General features: G+C 45.2%; 1 protein-coding gene across 2 annotated transcripts in view; it reads right to left on the reverse strand.

The window, feature by feature from the left end:
• Nucleotides 1-17,881, reverse strand: part of GLB1 (galactosidase beta 1) — a 76,002-nt gene that overhangs the window by 12,153 nt on the left and 45,968 nt on the right. For both annotated transcript variants that reach the window (XM_053929514.2, XM_024565751.3), the window contains exons 11-15: nucleotides 16,451-16,525; nucleotides 13,728-13,817; nucleotides 10,559-10,672; nucleotides 9,020-9,151; nucleotides 6,539-6,790 (exon numbers count right to left, since the gene is read on the reverse strand). In XM_053929514.2, coding sequence (XP_053785489.1) covers nucleotides 6,539-6,790; nucleotides 9,020-9,151; nucleotides 10,559-10,672; nucleotides 13,728-13,817; nucleotides 16,451-16,525 — 663 coding nt within the window. The remainder of the gene's footprint in view (nucleotides 1-6,538; nucleotides 6,791-9,019; nucleotides 9,152-10,558; nucleotides 10,673-13,727; nucleotides 13,818-16,450; nucleotides 16,526-17,881) is intronic.

Consider the following 17,881-nt stretch of genomic DNA (forward strand, 5'->3'; position numbering starts at 1 on the left):
TATCCTTATGTCCCAAATCATCGATTTGATTCCCAGCTTCCTTCCCTTAACTGTTGGTTCCCTGTGGATTTTTCTTTATTTCACTTAATGTAACTTTCATTTCTTCTTTTATGTTGTTGCCCTACTCAGTGACTTCTCTGAGCAACCTTATCACCAGTGTCTTGAACTCTCCATCTGATAGACTGGCTATTTTCATTTCATTTAGTTCTTTTTCTGGGGTTGTGTTCTGTTCTTTCATTTGGGCCATAGTTCTTTGTCTCCTCCATTTGGCAGCCTCCCTGTGTTTGTTTCTGTGTATTAGGTAGAGCTGCTTTGACTCCCTGTCTTAGTGTACCTGTTAAGTTGTATGGGGTAGAGCCTTAGGTATTTGCCAGGACAGGGCAACCCGCTTCACCACTTTCTGGCTTTGTGTGTGGGGAGGGATGGAGAGGGAACAGTGCCACTGCCTGGCTTCTGGAGGTTTGCCTGGCACTCGCCCCTTTCTAGTCACTTCACCCACTTCCCCTGCAACTGGTGCTCTTCCAGCTGTTGTGTTGGTGGTGAATGCCAGAGTGGGTGGGTTTGCTTACATTCTGAATCTGCGTGGGCCCTTTAAATGGACTCTATGGAGAAACCAGCAGTTTCTTCTACTGCCCTAACCCCCACTGATTTTTATAGCCAGAAGTTATGGAGCTTTATGTTCCCAGCGCTGGCACCCTGTGCGGTCTGGTCTGGGGCTGGGACCACTGTCTATCGAGGTATCCCTCCTGATTTTTATCCATCACACGTGAATATGGGACCACCTGTTCCACCGCTGCCACCACCTTTCTGTGCCATACCATGTCTCCCCACCTGTCCACCCTGACTCCAACTCTTCGCCCCTCCTACCCATCTGGATGAATGTGGCTTCTTTAAACCCTTGGTTGTCTGACTTCCATACAGTTCGATTTTCTGGCAGTTCTGGGTGTTATTTGTTTTGAAGTTAGTTTTAATTCTTGTGGTTGCGTGAGGAGGTGAAGCGTGTCTACCTACGTCTCCATGTTGACTGGAAGAACTTTGGGCCATTTTGGATAATGCTGGTGTGATGATTTATGTACCAGTTTTTGAGTGGGTATATGGATTAGATGGACTTTCGGGGTTCTGAACCCTCTGACACGTTCACAAACATCGTGTATATGTACTTTCCTGATATGAAGGCGCAGACCGTTCATCCGACTGATGAAATCAGTCAAGAGCCCCTGCCTGGATAATTAGCCCAAGCTCCTCGTTGACCTTTGAGGCCTTGTTCAATGCTACCTGCCTTCCTGCCTTTTCACATTTGCCTTCATGTCAGACAGACCTGAGGCTCAGGGAGCTGTTCCACCACCTACTTCCGTACCTTATACTAGACACCCAGCTCTCTGAGCCTCTATCTGCTCATCTGCAAACAGGAGATAATGATATAACATCCTACCACATGTGCCACTCTTAATGATCATGGAGATAGTGTTTCTGAGCTGCCGAGAGGAGCATGGCTCTGGGACTGTTGGTGTGACACCTATGTGACCTGGCCAAGGTGAACCGCCTCTGACCTCCAAAATGTCCCCTGCTTTTCCATTTCTATACCTTTGCTTCTACTATTCTCCCTCCTGAAATTCCTTCCCTGACAAAAATCCCTGATTCTGATGAAGGGCTTTCTATCCTTCAGGTCTGTTTCAAGCTCTGTCCGAGCCACTCAGCCCTTCTGATAATCCCTGTAACAGACAGGTTCTCTTTCTCCTTTACATTTCTGGAAAGTTCCTTCTCTTAAGGCACTAAATTGATACCACTCAGTGAGCAATGATTTGGGTTTGGGTCTTCTCGTTTGCCTTGGCCCTGTATCCACAGCACCCAGCAAAGCCCCTCAGCACTCCCATTTGTTTTCTGCCCAGGGTTCAGCAGCACAGGCGTTGGTGTACCTGTTCGCCGGAAAGCATTTACAGAGCACCCAGGCCCAGGAGGTGGGCAGGATGGTAAATACGCTGGGCACTTAAAAAATGCCCCTCGTGAAGCTTATGACCCAGTGGCTGTAACCGAGCTGTCAACCTAAGTGATGAAGCATCATGGTCCGGAGTCCAGGTGGGGCATAGAGAAGCTCGCAGGAGGACAGGGCCAGTCCTTTCTTGGATTAAGGGCCTAGGAAGGTTTCCTAGAGGAGTTAATGTCAGTCTTGACAGATGAATATGTGATGGCTAGGTGCGCAGAGAGAGAGAAAGAAAAAGCATGAACAAGGGAAATGGAAGACACAGCGGCACACCAAGACAGAGGAGAAAAGGAAGGAGGGGAGAAGAAGAGGGAGCAAGGGAATAAGAACAAGCCTGCTGGCTAGAGTGGGGACACCCAAGGAGGGCTTCACTTTGTTTTTAGGTCATAGAGACCCCAGACGTCACTGCTTGGCTGCAATGCAGGACTTGGCAGAGAAGACAGAAAGGCTGACACCGCAGGAGGAAGTCTGAGAACAGGATCTTGGCCTGGAGGAAGAAGGTGGGGAGGGGATTTAGAGCTTAGACTTCCTCCTAGAGGCCACTGGGCAGGAAGTGAGGGTGGAGGTAGAGATAAGTCTGACAGGATGCTGAGGGAACAAAGGAGTTACACCTGATAACAGTGGAGGAGGGTGAGTTCTCAGAGGAGGTGGGAGGAAGAATAAACTGGCCTAAGGCAAGTGATAAAGGTTAGAAAGGGCCTCTGAGGAAGCAGAAGAGACAGTCCAGGGACTCCTGGGCAAGGTGCGGGCCTCCAGAGGATGGAGTCAGAGAGAGGATCTAGGCCCTGATGAATGCGTTGGAGAGGTCCCCTAGCAGTCCCCAGCTACCAGTGAACCAGCAAAGGCCAATGGGAGACCCACTAAAGATGGAGGATAAGCACGGAAACAGAGAAGAGCAAAGGGGCCCAGTGATTGATGGCTCTTAAAAAAGGATAGTGATGATGTCTGGGCTGGATAGGGAGGAACTATAGCCTTAATGGTGGAAAGTTTCGGGTCGTCGGTAATATCCAAGAGCAGGCTTGGGAGGCATGAGAGTTTGGGGGAGAGAAACACCTGGCCAGAGAGAGGATATTACACCTTAAAATTCTAGAGGTATGCTTACCAAAATATAACACATGCTGGGTGATAAAACATGTCTCAATAAATTTAAGATTCTGGAACCATCACCACAATTTAATTCTGGAACATTTCCATCACCCCGAAAAGAAAGCCCACACCCACGCAGCCACCCTCCATCTGCTCCGTGAGCCCCTGGCAACCATTCATCCACTTTCTGTCTCTATAGATTTGCCTTTTCTAAACATTTCATATAAATCGAATCATACCATAGGTGGTCTTTTATGCCTGGCTTCTTTTACTTAGCGTAACGTTTTTCAGATTTATGCACGTCGTAGCATGGACCAGTAGTCTGTTCCTTTTTACTGCAGAGTACTATTCCGTTGTATGGAATACGTTATTTATCCATTCATTAGTTGATGGACATTTGAATTATTTCCAGTTTTTGGTTACTAGGAATAACGCTGCTATGAATATTCACAGTTAAGTCTTTGGGTGGACATGTTTTTATTTCTCTTGAATATATACCTAGGAGTGGAACTGCTGAGTCCAATGGTAATTCTCTGTTTAACACTTCAAGGGACTTACACATTGTGTTCTATCTTACATTCCCATTGTACCATTTTACATTCCCACAAACAATGTAGGAGTGTTCCCATTTCTCTACATCCTTGCCGACATTTGTTATTGTCCACCTTTTATAACTGTAGCCATTCTAGTGGGTGTGAAGTGGTAATTCACTGTGGTTTGGATTTGCACTTCCCCAATGATTAATGATGTTGGCTGTTAATCACTTTTCATGTACTTATCAGTCATTGGCATAGCTTCTTTGGTGAAATGTCTATTCAAGTCTTTTGCCCATATTTTTCTTTGGGTTGTTTGTCTTCCTATTATTGAGTTGTGAGAATTCTTTGTATATTCTAGATAAAAATCCTTTGTTAGATATATGATTTGGAAAGAATTTCTCCCAATCTGTGGCTTGGATTTTCATTTTCTTAATGACTTTTTTTGAAAAGGAAACATTTTTAATTTTAATGAAGCCTGATTCACTAATTTTTCCCTTTGAGGATCATGCTTTAGGCGTCTTTAAGAAGTCTTTGCCTAACCCAAGGTCATATTTTTCTCCTTCATCTAGAACTTTTATAGCAGAATTAAATTAGAAATTAATAAAAATAATATATGCTAGAAACCCCCCCCACAAATATATGAAAATTAAACATCCTATTTCTAAATATTTGATGGGTCAAAGAAGAGATAATAAGGGAAATTAGAAAATATTCCAACAGAATGATAATGAAAATATATTCCCATAAACATTTAAAAAACAAAAAGTGTTAAAAGGCATTTATTAAACATACTCCATGCACATGTTTTCCCTCTCCTCTCCCAGCCACCGACATATTTTTTCTTTTTCTTTTTCAGAGTCAAACTTTTCAAAAAGAATGTTTGCATTCAAGTGTCCATACTTTTGTTCACGTGTTCATTTCCTTACCCTACACTCCTCCAGGGCGTGCAGTCTGGCTGGCAGATGCTTCACTGGCACAGCACTGCCAGAGGGTCCCAGGGACCTCCTTGCTGCTGAATCCAGCAGCAGTGCTTCTGCCTCCCCTCCACTTGTCCTCTATGCAGCACAGAGGCCCGCTCTCCTGCTACTTCTCTGGTCTTTCTTCCTCACTCTCTGTCACCTTTGTGTCTCTCAAAGATCAGCCTTAGATCCTGTTTTTCTCCTTCCTCATGCTCTGTTTTCAGAGAACCTCATTCATCCCACATCTTCAACCAACGCCCATATGCAAATGAGCTTATATGCATATTTCCAGCCTGGACCCCTTCTCTGAATTCCCAGCCCATAGATCCAACAGCCCTCCTCCACTATCTTCTCAGAGCTGTTCTCCAAAGCTTCTCAAACTCAGCTTGTCCAAGTCCAAACTCATGATCTCACTGTCCCAGCTGGTCTTCTTCCGAAATTTCTTCTTTTGGTAAATGGTACCACCTGTCCAGCAGCAAGTATGGAACCTAAGTCATCTGGGGTATGATTCTTTTCTTTAAACACCTACATCCAATCCATCATTACATCTCATTGATTTAACTGCAAATATCTCCCCAATAGTTGATGTTCTCTCCATCTTGGCTACCACCATCCCAGTCTCTCAAGGAGCTTATGATCCACTTTCCCTGAATTCACACATACCCTCACCCCGCCCAGTCAGCACACTGGGGGGGGTGGGAGACGCTAGTCACATCACAATCATGTCATGTCACTGTCCTGCTTCAGTGGCTCTCAAAACAAAACTGTAATGTGATGTAATTGGCCTATCCAATCTGGTCTCTACCCACTTTCTCTCCTCTTCTCTGAACAACATTCCCTTTTCTCTGTGTTTCACACATGTGGACCCTTCCTCATATTCGCCATTTTCCCCTCTCAGCACATGGCCTTTGCACACGCTATTTGCTCTGCCTGGAACACGTTCCCCTCTCCTTTTTGCCATGTTAATTCTTACTTATTCTTCATCTCTCAAGCATCACTTCCCCAAGTAAGGCTTCCCTAATCTCCCTGACAAGGTCAAATGCCCCAGTTATTATCAACTCCCACTATCTCTTCTTAGTATCCATTGCAGCTATAGCTTTACCCCTTACTTTGGGTTATTACCTGATTCGCTCTTGTTCCCCACCTAGACCGTAAGTTCCCCGAGGGCAAGGACCATCTGTGGTTTTATATACAGGGTGGGGCAAAAGGAAGTTTCCAGTTGTTTGTATGGAAAAGAATACAATAATAATAAGGACTAATACAAAAATAAGCTCTGTGTTTTGCATACTCACAACTGTAAACCTGCTTGAGCCTCGCCCTGTATTGTTAGTGCCTAGCACAAAGTCGGACATGGTAGCCACGGCAAAGAACTCTGTTGAATGAAGAACTGAGCAATGGTAAGATTATCTAAGCTGAAAATAGGACTTGAAGTAGAGCAAATGACAGTGAAGGAAGACATACTAATGTCTTCAAAGAATAAAGAAGAGTGGCTAGCTAAAAAGGAGTTGAGGATCATACAGATAAAGATGGATGCCCCCTGGGCACAGGGCTGCAAAGGTGGGGGTGTGTTATGGGAGTTGAGGGTGGGTGTGGACAAAAGAAAAACAGACTCTCCCAGAGAGTCACCCCTTTGCCTGGGCCAGATTTTCTTCAGAATAAAGAGGAAGTGCCCCTCATAATCAATATCCAAAGGGGCTATGAGTTTTCTTGAAGGAAGCAGAAAAGCCATCTTTCATGAAAGGAAGTTGTCAGTCAATGAAAATGGGGTAGATGACGCCACTTCTAGGCCGGCCTTTGAGTCCCTGAAGACCTTCTATGGCCCCACTCCCAAGGAGGGGGTTCGCGAACACAGAAAACCCTCCACTCCCCAAACTGCCGCATGGCATCTAATTAGCAGCTCTTTTTGATTCTTTCTCAAACACTTAACACCAGACTTCTGAGGCTTGAATTCAAACACTTTCGATTGGGTCACGTACCTTGGTCCATCCAGGAAACTGGATGAAGGTGTCCTGGGGCAGGTCTGGGATCTCACTGGGAATGGAGAAGTTTCCCACATAGAAGGCCGGGACTGTATAGTTCGATGAGCTGGGGGCACAGGCTTTACCAGGGCAGCTTCCTTCACTGCCATGCCAGCCCCCCAGGTGGTACGCTGCATTCTCGGTGTCCAGTGGGAAGATCATCCAGTCCGTCAGGATATTGGAATTGAGGGTCAGGTTAGAAATCAGACCCTGCAAAGGGGAAACAGGGCAATGAGCTGGGGCGGGGAGGAAAAGGCTTTGAGTGTCTTTGCATTCCAGCCCTGAATTCCTGGGAGAAGCAAACTGGGATATGAAACACCAGCAGTAAACGAGATCCAACAATGTGTAAAGTGACACAGACCTGGCTTAGGAAGAATCACATCTCCCTGGGAAGAGGTGGTTCCCCAAACCAAGCTTTCTCTCTCCTTTGCAGGCCAGGATGTCCCCACAAAAGGCTCCGAGTTCTGCCTGTACAGAAAGGGGGTTGAGCCACTAGAGCTTTAACCCCAGTCCCCGATTTCAGTGTTTGATTCAGAGCCATTGCTATGAATGGTGGAAAAGATGGAACCTGAGGAATGCAAAAGGACATTCAGCTCCCCGTAGATGGAGGGAGGGGACAGACTCTGCCCCTGACATACAACCCAGAGCAAACAAGCCTTGACCTTAAGCTCCTCAGCAGCACTCACAAGGGTGATCACACCCGAGTCCACCGACCTGTTGTAAGGACTAAATGAGACAAAATACATAAGAATACTTTGATATAGTAGACTCCCTCATCCATGGGGCATTTGTTCCAGGACCCCCAGTGGATGCTTGAAACTATGTTTGTCCCTATGCATTTGTACACATAGCTTTTCACTTAAAGAAAGCATTTTATGGCTTCTCTTTGGCATATCCAAATTGTCTGCATCAATACTTCTGTGCTTTGGGGCCACTATTAAGTAAAATGAGGGTTACTTGAACACACGCACTGCACTGCTGTGACTGTTGATCTGATATCGGAGACAGCACAGCGCGGAGATGCTGGACAAAGGGACGATTCATGTTCTGGGAAGGATGGGGCAGGATGGAGCAGGATGGAGTGGGACGGCATAAGATTCCATCACACTACTCAGACTGGCACACAATTTAAAACTGGACTTGTGTCTGGAGTTCTCCATGTAGTATTTTCGGGCCATGGTTGACTGTGGATAACTGCAATTGTGGAGTGTGGAACTGTGGGTAAGGGGGCTGCTGAATCCGTAAGGCACATCAAGAGCAGTGATGATGAGGGTGAACCTTGGACGTGTATTCTGAAGTTGCTCTGTTTGTCTGGCAAGGGCCGGGGGCAGGTGTCCATGGCACTGGCCGCCACACTGGAGCCTCTGCTGACAGCTCATCTAACTTCCCCTTCTTGGCCTTTTGTATGGGAGAACACATCCATTCCTAGTGAGAGCCCAGATTTGTGTCGGGACATCTCTCACTACCAAGCCTCAATGGCTCCTTGAGTAATTCAGTAAAGGTTAACCAGACAGCTGTGTGCCAGGCTCTCTGCTGGGTCCTGGGGACCCAGAGACTACATAAGCATCCCTCTCACTCCATGGTGAGAGCCAGTCAGGAAGGCCACTACTTACTGCCTGTAACAGGGACATTTCTACTCAGGGAATAGCCCTACTATCATTGCTTCCCCTCTGAGCTGCCACGCAGAGGGTCAGGAAATAGCTCAGACACTGCCCTGTGCCAGACCGGGTGGTGCCATCATTCCCTCGGTGCAGCCTCCTGTCTTCTAGCAGATGGTGAGGCAGCCAAGGAGCTACCTCGACATCTTTGCATCCTCCGAAGCACCACACGGAGCAACTCGTATAGAGAGAGTATGAGTTTAGCAAATCTTTGTTGAGTAATGCCCTAAAAATACGTGTGAGGAAAACCTATTTGGAGTAGACGCCTGGGCACAGAATAACTGACCGAGGCACAGAGGCAGTGCCCCAAGGCTTCGGAGTTAAGGGTTTGTCGTGGACCGTGCGTACCCAGAAAACAGTGCAGCCCCAATGCCGGCTGGCTTTGTTGGCAAGGGAGTGCCTTTTGAGAGCTAGGTGGGTTTTGTAAGCAAAGGCAGAGCACAGTGGAGCGGTTTTCTTCTATTTCTTTCTACAGGATGATTGAACTGAAACTCAAGGGAAGGGTTCTGTCTGCAAAGCTCAACTTTCTCATCAACTGCAGAGGAAATAAGGTCTTCAAAATAACCCAACTTCTAGGTTGCAAAACAAATCAGGGTAGGTTCACTCATCAAATTAGACAACGTGTGTGTGCTTTTAAGAATTGCTTCTATGATAACAGGGCTGCAGGGGGAAAAAATGATGTGTGAGCGTTTTAAAGCAGATTTACAAAACTTTCCTGGCTGGCTTAGGCACAGTCCTGCCAACCTTTGAACCTCAGTCCGAACAGCGAGGCTGGTCCTACCTTATAATCATTGATAAAATGGCCGTAGTTCACGCGTCCCATATTTTCCACCAGAAGGTCCAGAGTGGCTCCAGCTTTCCCTGTTATGTTCAGAGTGATCACATTGCTTCGGTCAAGGATTCCCTGGGGGACCTGTGGGTTCAATGTCAAAGGAGAATTACCTAACGTGAGCAGATCAGCAGAGAGGCAGTTTGCTCAGTTAATTCAGCGTTCGTTTTCCCTCCTTGAAGTGTCACCAGACTTGGGAGGAAATGTTTTGATGGCCTCTTTGTCCCAGTCATTGGCTTTCTAAACAGGAAAGTCACCAGACACAGCTCTGAGCAAGGAAAGGTCTAGACTGGTTTCCTCTGCTCGGGAAGGTTTTGCTTCATGTCTATTTTTTAAAATTGACTTTAGAGAGAGAGGAAGGGAGAGAGAGGAGGGAGAGAGAGAGAGAACCATTGATTTGTTATTCCATTTATTTACGCATTCATTGGTTGCTTCTCGTATGGGCCCTGACCGGGGATGGGACTTGCAGTCTTGGTGTACGAGGGCAACACTCTCACCAACTGAGCTACCCGGCCAGGGCTGCTCTGTGTCTATTTTGAATAGGAAGGGAATGGAAGCCAAAAAATTCCAGGGGAGGATTCCTATTACAGGACCTCTTTGTGTTCTCACAGCACAAAAGGCAGTCATTAAAAAAAAAAAAAAAGCTTCTAAACAAAATGGTGAGCGGAGATAAAAATCAAATAAATGAGATAAAAATCAGAGAGTTAGGTGGAGTGTTCTCACCTCAAAATACCTGATACAATGCATTACCATGAAAATTATATAACAGAATGAACAAAAACAACAGGCATTGTAGCAGCAACATATTCCTAATGGCTTAAAAGATGAGATTATAAAAAAATGTTCCTGACCACAACTCACTAACACAATTCCTAAACTGGAATCCAAGAAACAATCGCCATCAGTATACACACGAAGCCTTAGGAACTTGCTCCCACGGAAGATAAAGCGGCTGATGACAATATAATGGGAATATTTTAATTTAAAATTTTCCGAACACATTTTCTTAGGCAAATCTCTTCATGTGTTCTTTCGCATGAATATTTCAATGAGAGGAATGCATCTGTGTTATGAAGCAAAGTTCTTTGTGGATGTTCGCTATAACCATCATGAACAGTCCTTCAGAACATAACTTTCCTTAAATGAATCACCACTCTGGCAGGTACAAAATGAACCCTTTCCTCCAGGAGCAGAGAAGACACGGGTGACATGCGGTGGTTAGTCACAGAGGATGGCCTTGGACTGGGGAGACCAGAAAGGTTTCCGAGAAGGTGGGGCCTTGAGCACGGCCCTCCAGGTTAAGATGCGGGAGGGGGTGATTCGGGCAGGTGGAGCGTGGGTGAGGCCGTGTCAGCCACGATGGGGCCAGCTGTGAGAAGAGGCAGAGCCTGAGGCTGAACGGTGGGCAAAGGCCTTGAACGTGTGCTGCCAAATGCAGACCACACCCCCCCTTGCTGGGGCAGACAAACACATCTCTGAGACAGTTCTTACCCCATCCACAGAGACATAGGCCCGGTCGTGGACTCCACTGAAGGGCGAGGAGAGGGGGGTTGGGCTGCCGCAGTCTTCGGGAAGCGTGGTTCGGTACAGCACAAACCCAAAATACTGGTCAGAAAAGGATGGGAGAAAAATTCGTCATTTTTTGCTATTCATCTTAAGAGAACTCATTTGCCCTTGATCTGTGTGAAAGTGATTATTTCTAAAACCATAAGGAATGGACAGCTTTCCCAGGCTCTGGGAAAAATGCAATCGGAAAGTAGGGGGCTGGCTTCAATTTTTAGATCATGGGGTAACTACCACAGTAGCAAACTTCAAGGAATCTGAAGAGACTTTTATCAAATATCTTTTTCCATCTTTTTCAAACGGGACTCTGGAACGTGTTCATTGATTTGCCCTGAATCACTAGGGGGGATCCTATCGCATATATTCTGTCACCTCAAACAACAAACAAAGAAACAAACAAAAGACACAAACAACAGCAAAGCCAAGAGTGTTCAGTGAAACATTTTCCAGGCCCTTGGGCAATACCTGCTCTCACATGCAAAACAAGAGTCAATCAGAAACTGTTTCAAGTGGAGGAGCAGGGGAAACGGAGACAGTGAGACACGGGGGTAACCTGCTGCTAAGTCAGAAAACACTTCCAGGTGCTGGTGTCCCTGCTCTGAAAGGGAGGCCCCGGACAGTTGGCCTCAGCAGCAACAGCACCCACAGCCTCAGGGAGAGACCTTTCTGCTCTGGACATGTGCCAGGGCGAGCTGGGCCACATCCTGAGTCAGTGAAAAGAATCCAAATTACGATCCTTCAGGGACCAGAGAGAAAGTTCCTCCTGTCCAGGGCCCGAAAAGCAGGGCAGTGCACCCCAGGTAAGTGGAGAGGGGATTTGGAGGAGCTGAAAGAAATGGTAACCTGTGTTCCCGTGTTGCAGGCAAGGACTGACTGGAGCCGTCACTGAACATTCAAGCCCAGGATGCCTCCCTCCCTGACCCCCGAGTCTCCATTCATCTCTTGTTTTCTTTCTTTTAAAAGGAACCAGAATGGTTAGTCTTAACTCAGAGGCCAAGGAGAACTTGGTGAAAGGCCCCCCAGAGGGGAGTGGAAGCTGTGATGCTCCCTAGTCTCCATTTATCTGTTTTCTTTCTTTTAAAAGGAACCAGAATGGTTAGTCTTAACTCAGAGGCCAAGGAGAACTTGGTGAAAGGCCCCCCAGAGGGGAGTGGAAGCTGTGATGCTCCCTGCAAAGGTGTAGCTCAGGCCTCTGAGCTTGGGGGGCGGGGGACGTACCAGGGCTGCACCCCACTTCCTGTAGCTGTGCCCTCCATGGGTTTCACTGGAAATAAACAGTTTGCGGCCTTGCTCTAGACCCGAAACAGCCGGGGCTCAGGGAGCCCCACCCAATCCAAGAGCACTGCCTCGGTCAAAGATCAGAAAGCGGAGGGAGCCTGAGAAACAGCGAAGACCACAAGTGTCTCTACGTGAACCTGGAATTCACTTTGCAGGCTCCAGCTGCTCCAGTGTCCGCGTCTCCTCCCATGGGTAGCACGGCCCCGCCGGGCGGGAAGGCACGTTCTATTCTACAGGTGAAGACATGCATGCAGCTGGTGTGTGCTCAAATTAGACAGACAACTCGGCCCAATATTAATGAAAAAGGAGGGGGGGAGCTTAATTATTCATCTTATTTACTGCATACCACATTTGCTGGAATAAAACATTCTTGTAAAACTTCACAAGTGTAAAAACAGTCCCTTATAAAACATTCTCATAAAACTTGTAAAACGTTACAAGTGTAAGCATAGTAACGGGAGACGAAACGCACTCAACCGAGATTAGGTGTGCTATTATTCTATCACCTCACTGTTCAGAGGCTTTCCAGAAGCCAATCTCCTCAGAAAGTGGGGCCCCATTTAAAAAACGGGGCTGAGATCCCCACCGAGTGATCAAACTTAACATGGTAACAAAGGGACAAGCTGACCTCGTGGGCACCCGAGGACACATCACCCTTTGTCGTGTTTGTGCCAAAAATGTTTTTGTCACTGAATCTAATTGGTAAGCGGCAGTCTACCAAATACCTGGTCTGACCTCTTCAGAAATGTTCATGGAGAAAGAGAGAGAGAGAGAGAGAGAGAGAGAGAGAGAGAGAGAGAGAGACAGAGGAGAGAGAGAGAGGGAGAGAGACACACACAGGAACAGTTTCAGATGAAAGGGGACTGAAGAGATATTATAACTAAATGTAATGCAAGATCACAGACTGGAAACTGGATGGAAAAAGTTAAGCTATAAAAGGACATTACTGGAATACCGGGACACCTGACTATGGAATGCATCTTAGATCATTGGATGGCATTCGTGTCAAATTTCTGAAGTGTGATCATTACACTGTGGTCATGTAGGATAACATGTGGTCATGTGGTCCTTCTTCTCAAAAGATACGTGCTGTCATGTCTAGGAAGGAAGTGCCACGATGGTGACAACTAACTCAAATGGTAAATAAACAAGCGGATGGCAGACGCACACAGCAAGGGAAGCAAGTGAGGTGACTGTCACACTCGGAGAAGCCAGGTGGAAGCAGCTACAGGGGTGTTGGCTGCACTGTTCCCGCGGCTCTTTTAGATTTGACGTTTTCCAACATAAAAAGCTGGGAAAGCCCTTATATGAAAGGCGGGCCAGTGCCTGCAGATTAAACTCACACCCACACACCACACCACGTGCTTGTTCCTGTCCTCTTCCAGAGCAGGAAAAAGAATCTCTACGAACCTAATGTAGTAAAAACACAGTCCTTAAACCTTTGAACTAACTACGGACAAATAGTTAAATTGTCATTTTTGAGTATAAAAATAGTGGGTTTCCATTGGTACCTAGTAACAAAGATTAGTTAGATCAGAAATGCACTCAATTTATAGCTAGTACACAATTATGTTGAAAACAGGTTGAGCTACAACTTCTTTGAGTGAGAATAAGAAGAGATGGAGGAAATACAGAAAAAAAAACTGGCCTAATGTGCAATACTTAAAGCTCAAAAGATCCAGGAAACCCACTGTTAGGTTACTGGGGGTCTGACTTATCTGCGTACTATGTTGGTCCCTGTGTGGAGAAATGACACTGCAAGGCAGCACAGAAAGCACATTTTTCCAAGTAGAAAAAAGTATTACCTTTGAAGGCCTACCTGTTTCACCTGGATAAATGTCAAGGGATACAGGCTTTTTATAGGCCCCTTGGGAGAGAGAATGTTCAGAGATTCTGCCACTGTCTTTAACTGAAAAGAAACAAAAGCAGCGTTCGCTCATTCCCCGTGCACCCCTCCCTGGTCATCGAGAATGTCCTGGTCGAAAATGTCCTTTGCAAATTAGCAAAGTTATTAGTGGATTTGACCAACCCCCTAAATAAACCTAAATGGTTCAAGTTCCACTCAATACTGCTCCCCAGTCACTTTCAATCATCTCTAGCAGTTCCGTGAAGGGTCTTTTGTTTTTTTTCTTTTCTTAATTTTATTGTTATTCAAGTACAGTTCTCTGCCTTTTCCCCCCACCCCAGCCTAACCCCCAGCCCTCCCCACCTCCCTCCTGTTTCCACCACCCCACCCCAGCCTCCGTTATTGCCCATGTGTCCTTTATAATTGTTCTTACAAACCCTTTCCCCTTTCCCCCTGAAATTCCCTCCCCTCTCCCCTTTGGTCACTGTCGGCCTTTTCTCAATTTCAGTATCTTTGGTTATATTTTGCTTGCTTGTTTGTTTTGTTGATTAGGTTCCTGTTAAAGGTGAGATCATATGGTATTTGTCTTTCACCACCTGGCTTATTTCGGTTAGCATAATGCTCTCAAGTTCCATCCACGCTGTTGATAAGGGTAGGAGCTCCTTCTTTCTTTCTGCTGCATAGAATTCCATTGTGTAAATGTACCATAGTTTTTTGATCCATTCATTTACCGATGAGCACCTACCTTGCTTCCAGCACTTGGCTATTGTAAATTGTGCTGCTGTGAACACTGGAGTGCATAGGTTCTTTTGGATTGGTGTTTTGAAGGCTCTTAAAATAAATGCAACCCAAGGCTTGGAGGCTGCCTCCTTTGAAGCCTTCCCCAACACCCCGCAGAGAAGTGCCCGTGACTGCACTCTCTGCGTTTGTCTGCAGCGTATCTTCCACGCCTGTATCATTTACCAGCTGCATCCCTTTGCCAGATTGTCAGCTCCAAAAGGGCTGGGTTTGTACTGTGCTCATCACCCAAAGCCCAGTACATAGTAGCCACTCAACAAACACACACATTCAGTCCAAACGATTGTGTACCCTGGCAACTCAGGATGCTTACTCTGGTGCAACGACAACAACGGTAACAGCTACCCAACACTGGGTGCTCTTCAAACTCCAAGGGAGACAGAGCTTTACACACAAACCTCCCTGAATCCTCACAAGTACCCGGTGGGGAAGGCATGATGGTCCCCAAGCTGGGGACTCAGAGAAGCTCACTTGAGCGATGGCAGAGCCAGGCTTTGCAGTTAGGTTTGGCTCTAAACCCAGGACTCTCCACGGCAATAACACTGGTGAGGAATTGCATAAGCACTCTCCACGGTTACCTTGCTGATGTGCAGCATTGGGATAAAAAATCTTAAGTACAATTTTATCAGTTCAGCTACTCACGAGGATGCCTTCCCACGTGGACAAACACAACTCCTGGTAAAGGTTTTATCCTGTGCAACTAAGTTCTATATAAATTTATTTCCCTTATAGGCTGATTTGCTCTATTAAACTGCAAGGATTTAGTTAACAACAAAAAGCCTTTTCTGCTCACACAATTTTCTTTCACAGCAAACAGAATGTGCTTTTGACGCCAAGCTAGATTTGCTTTAGCGATGCTGTACTGAACATCTGCAGTTATTCTCTGTTGTACAAAAATAAAATCCTCACTGCTCTAAACCCAACAAACCAACTTTTCCTTCAGTAGCAATAGCAGTGAAGAAGTCAGAGATGCTCCATTTGCCACTGTGATTAAGGTTTGATTAATCTAAAGAAAGATGTGTATCAGGCAGAGCAGCCAACCGCGTTCTTTGTAGAATGTAACACACGTATCTGACACTAGGTGGAAAAAGTTACAAGAACTCAACCAACCATAATATCAAAGGGTTTCATGAATGGAAAAAAATCATACAATCGTGTTTGGCATTTTGCTTAAAGATAAAAACTTATGATGCTATTTTAGAATATCAAGATTCGTAAGAAATATGCAACTGCTCGTGTTTTTTTTCTTTTTCTTTTCTTGTGAGTTAACACATGTAGGAGTTAGGGATTATAAAAGGGGAAAACCTGAAGACAGATGGTCAAAACAAAGTGACTTTGGCTTACGTCACTCCTGATTATAAAATGCAACCTCTCTTTTTCTCTTCTCCTAGAATAAAATGTCTGTAACTTTTATTTATGATTGATTTCTACCTTTTCCCCCGATGTCTCATTTGCCATATAGATTACAGACCACAAAAATTAGCACACGATTTTGAGATGGGAGTGTATAATTTAGGGCAAAGACCTATTAAAACGTCTGTGGCTTTTGAGAACCTCCTAAAATAAAGGTGAATTATAAAAAGGAACCTTATCAGCCAGAACAACGAGGTGGCCTGTTATTCCCACAAAGGTTTCTGGGATTGCTGTGGATAACTGGTAATTGAATGATCTAGAACCCCTCCCGACTCCTCGTGCCCCGTTAGCTCACCTTGTCAACACGCGCACCCACCCTCACCTCCGGTGCCCCCGTGTTCCCAGAAACATCATCTTCCCCATCAGTCTCACAGAAAACAAATTCACAGAAAAGTAACGAGCCGACGCCCCAGTGGAACACTTTCACTCCCAACAGCTAAATTCCATTTCCTCACTCTCAATGTTTCTGTTATTTTTTTTCTTACCTTTTTCAGAGCAACTCTTCCATATGCAAACTTGGGTGTAGATGGAGGGATAGGACCTTCTGGTACTTTTTCAAACTATAAACCAGAGTGAAAAGGGACAGAAAAGAAAAATGGTTGTTAAACCCTTGGAAACATATCTACACGATTCATCTTTCAAAAGGAGGGTCAGCGACGGAAACAACAGGGCCAGTGGTGTTTTGGAAAGGCGGAGGAACAACAGGCTTCCACCCAAGACGGATCTGGTTCGGTTTTTACTTATAAGCGTGTGTCTGTGCATGTCTGTGTTTTAAGCTCCAGGAATCACTCAAGTAATTACAGAACAAAGACTTCAAAATGGAGAGCAAAAACAAGTGGAGAAAATGAGGCTGACGGAAGACTAGAGTGGGGGAAGTAAGGGAAAAAGGTTCCGAATCTGCAGGGAGGTAGCCTAGAAAAGGAAGAATATTATTTGTAGATGAAATCTTATTGGTAGATGAAAGTTTTGAATCAATATTAAAATTATCAGGGCCGTGTAAGAGCACATTCCTACTACCTATTCTTATGAAACGTACACTGAAGTATTTAGGGGTAAAGGCCATGAGATACGCAACCCTTGGATGGTTTAGAGAACACAAGGGGTGGGGGCGAGGGTGAGTGATGGAGCAAGTAGAGGGAAATGTAGACATGGGCGAATCCGGGTAAGGAATGTACAAGTGTTCTTTGTACAATTTTTGTACTTGAAACTTTTATGTAAGTTGAAATTAAAAAAGTTAAAACATAAGATAAAAGTAAACCCTATTAAATGTGTACACACACACACACACACACACATTAGCATCAGAAGGTGGGAGTGGAAGATTTAGGTCTTAGAACAGTCTTGTCCATCTGGCATCTCCAAGTAGATTGCATTATGATCTTTCAGGATCCTTTCCTTTCCTTCCTTCCCTCCTTCCCTCCTTCCTTCCTTTTCTCTCTCTCTTTCTCTTTCTTTCTTTCTTTCTTTCTTTCTTTCTTTCTTTCTTTCTTTCTTTCTTTCTTTCTTTCTTTCTTTCTTTCTCTCTCTCTCTCTCTCTCTCTTTCTTTCTTTCATTCTTTCTCTCTTTCTTTCTTTCTCTCTTTTGTTCTCTCCTCTCCCTCCCTTCCTATCTTTTTTCCTTTTTAAAAGTAATTTTAAAAAGAAGATGATAAAAGACTGGTATAAGGAAAAACAATAGCTTCTGACTCACTATTTTCTTAGCTATATTCTTCAGAGGAAACCACTTAAAAATCATTCAGTGGTACCTATTTTTGCTTCTTTGGGTCTCTAAATAATACAGTATCTGCTATTTTATTCTGATCCATTTAAAATATCATCATTGATTTCTTCACTACCTTCAGCTAACTTTATTCAACTGACACTCAGCCAGTTTTGTCGTCTCATTTACTACTCACAAAAGCCCTCGTAGCTATTAT

The sequence above is a fragment of the Desmodus rotundus genome, chromosome 8, assembly GCF_022682495.2.
Source record: "Desmodus rotundus isolate HL8 chromosome 8, HLdesRot8A.1, whole genome shotgun sequence".
NCBI classification, from domain to species: domain Eukaryota; kingdom Metazoa; phylum Chordata; class Mammalia; order Chiroptera; family Phyllostomidae; genus Desmodus; species Desmodus rotundus.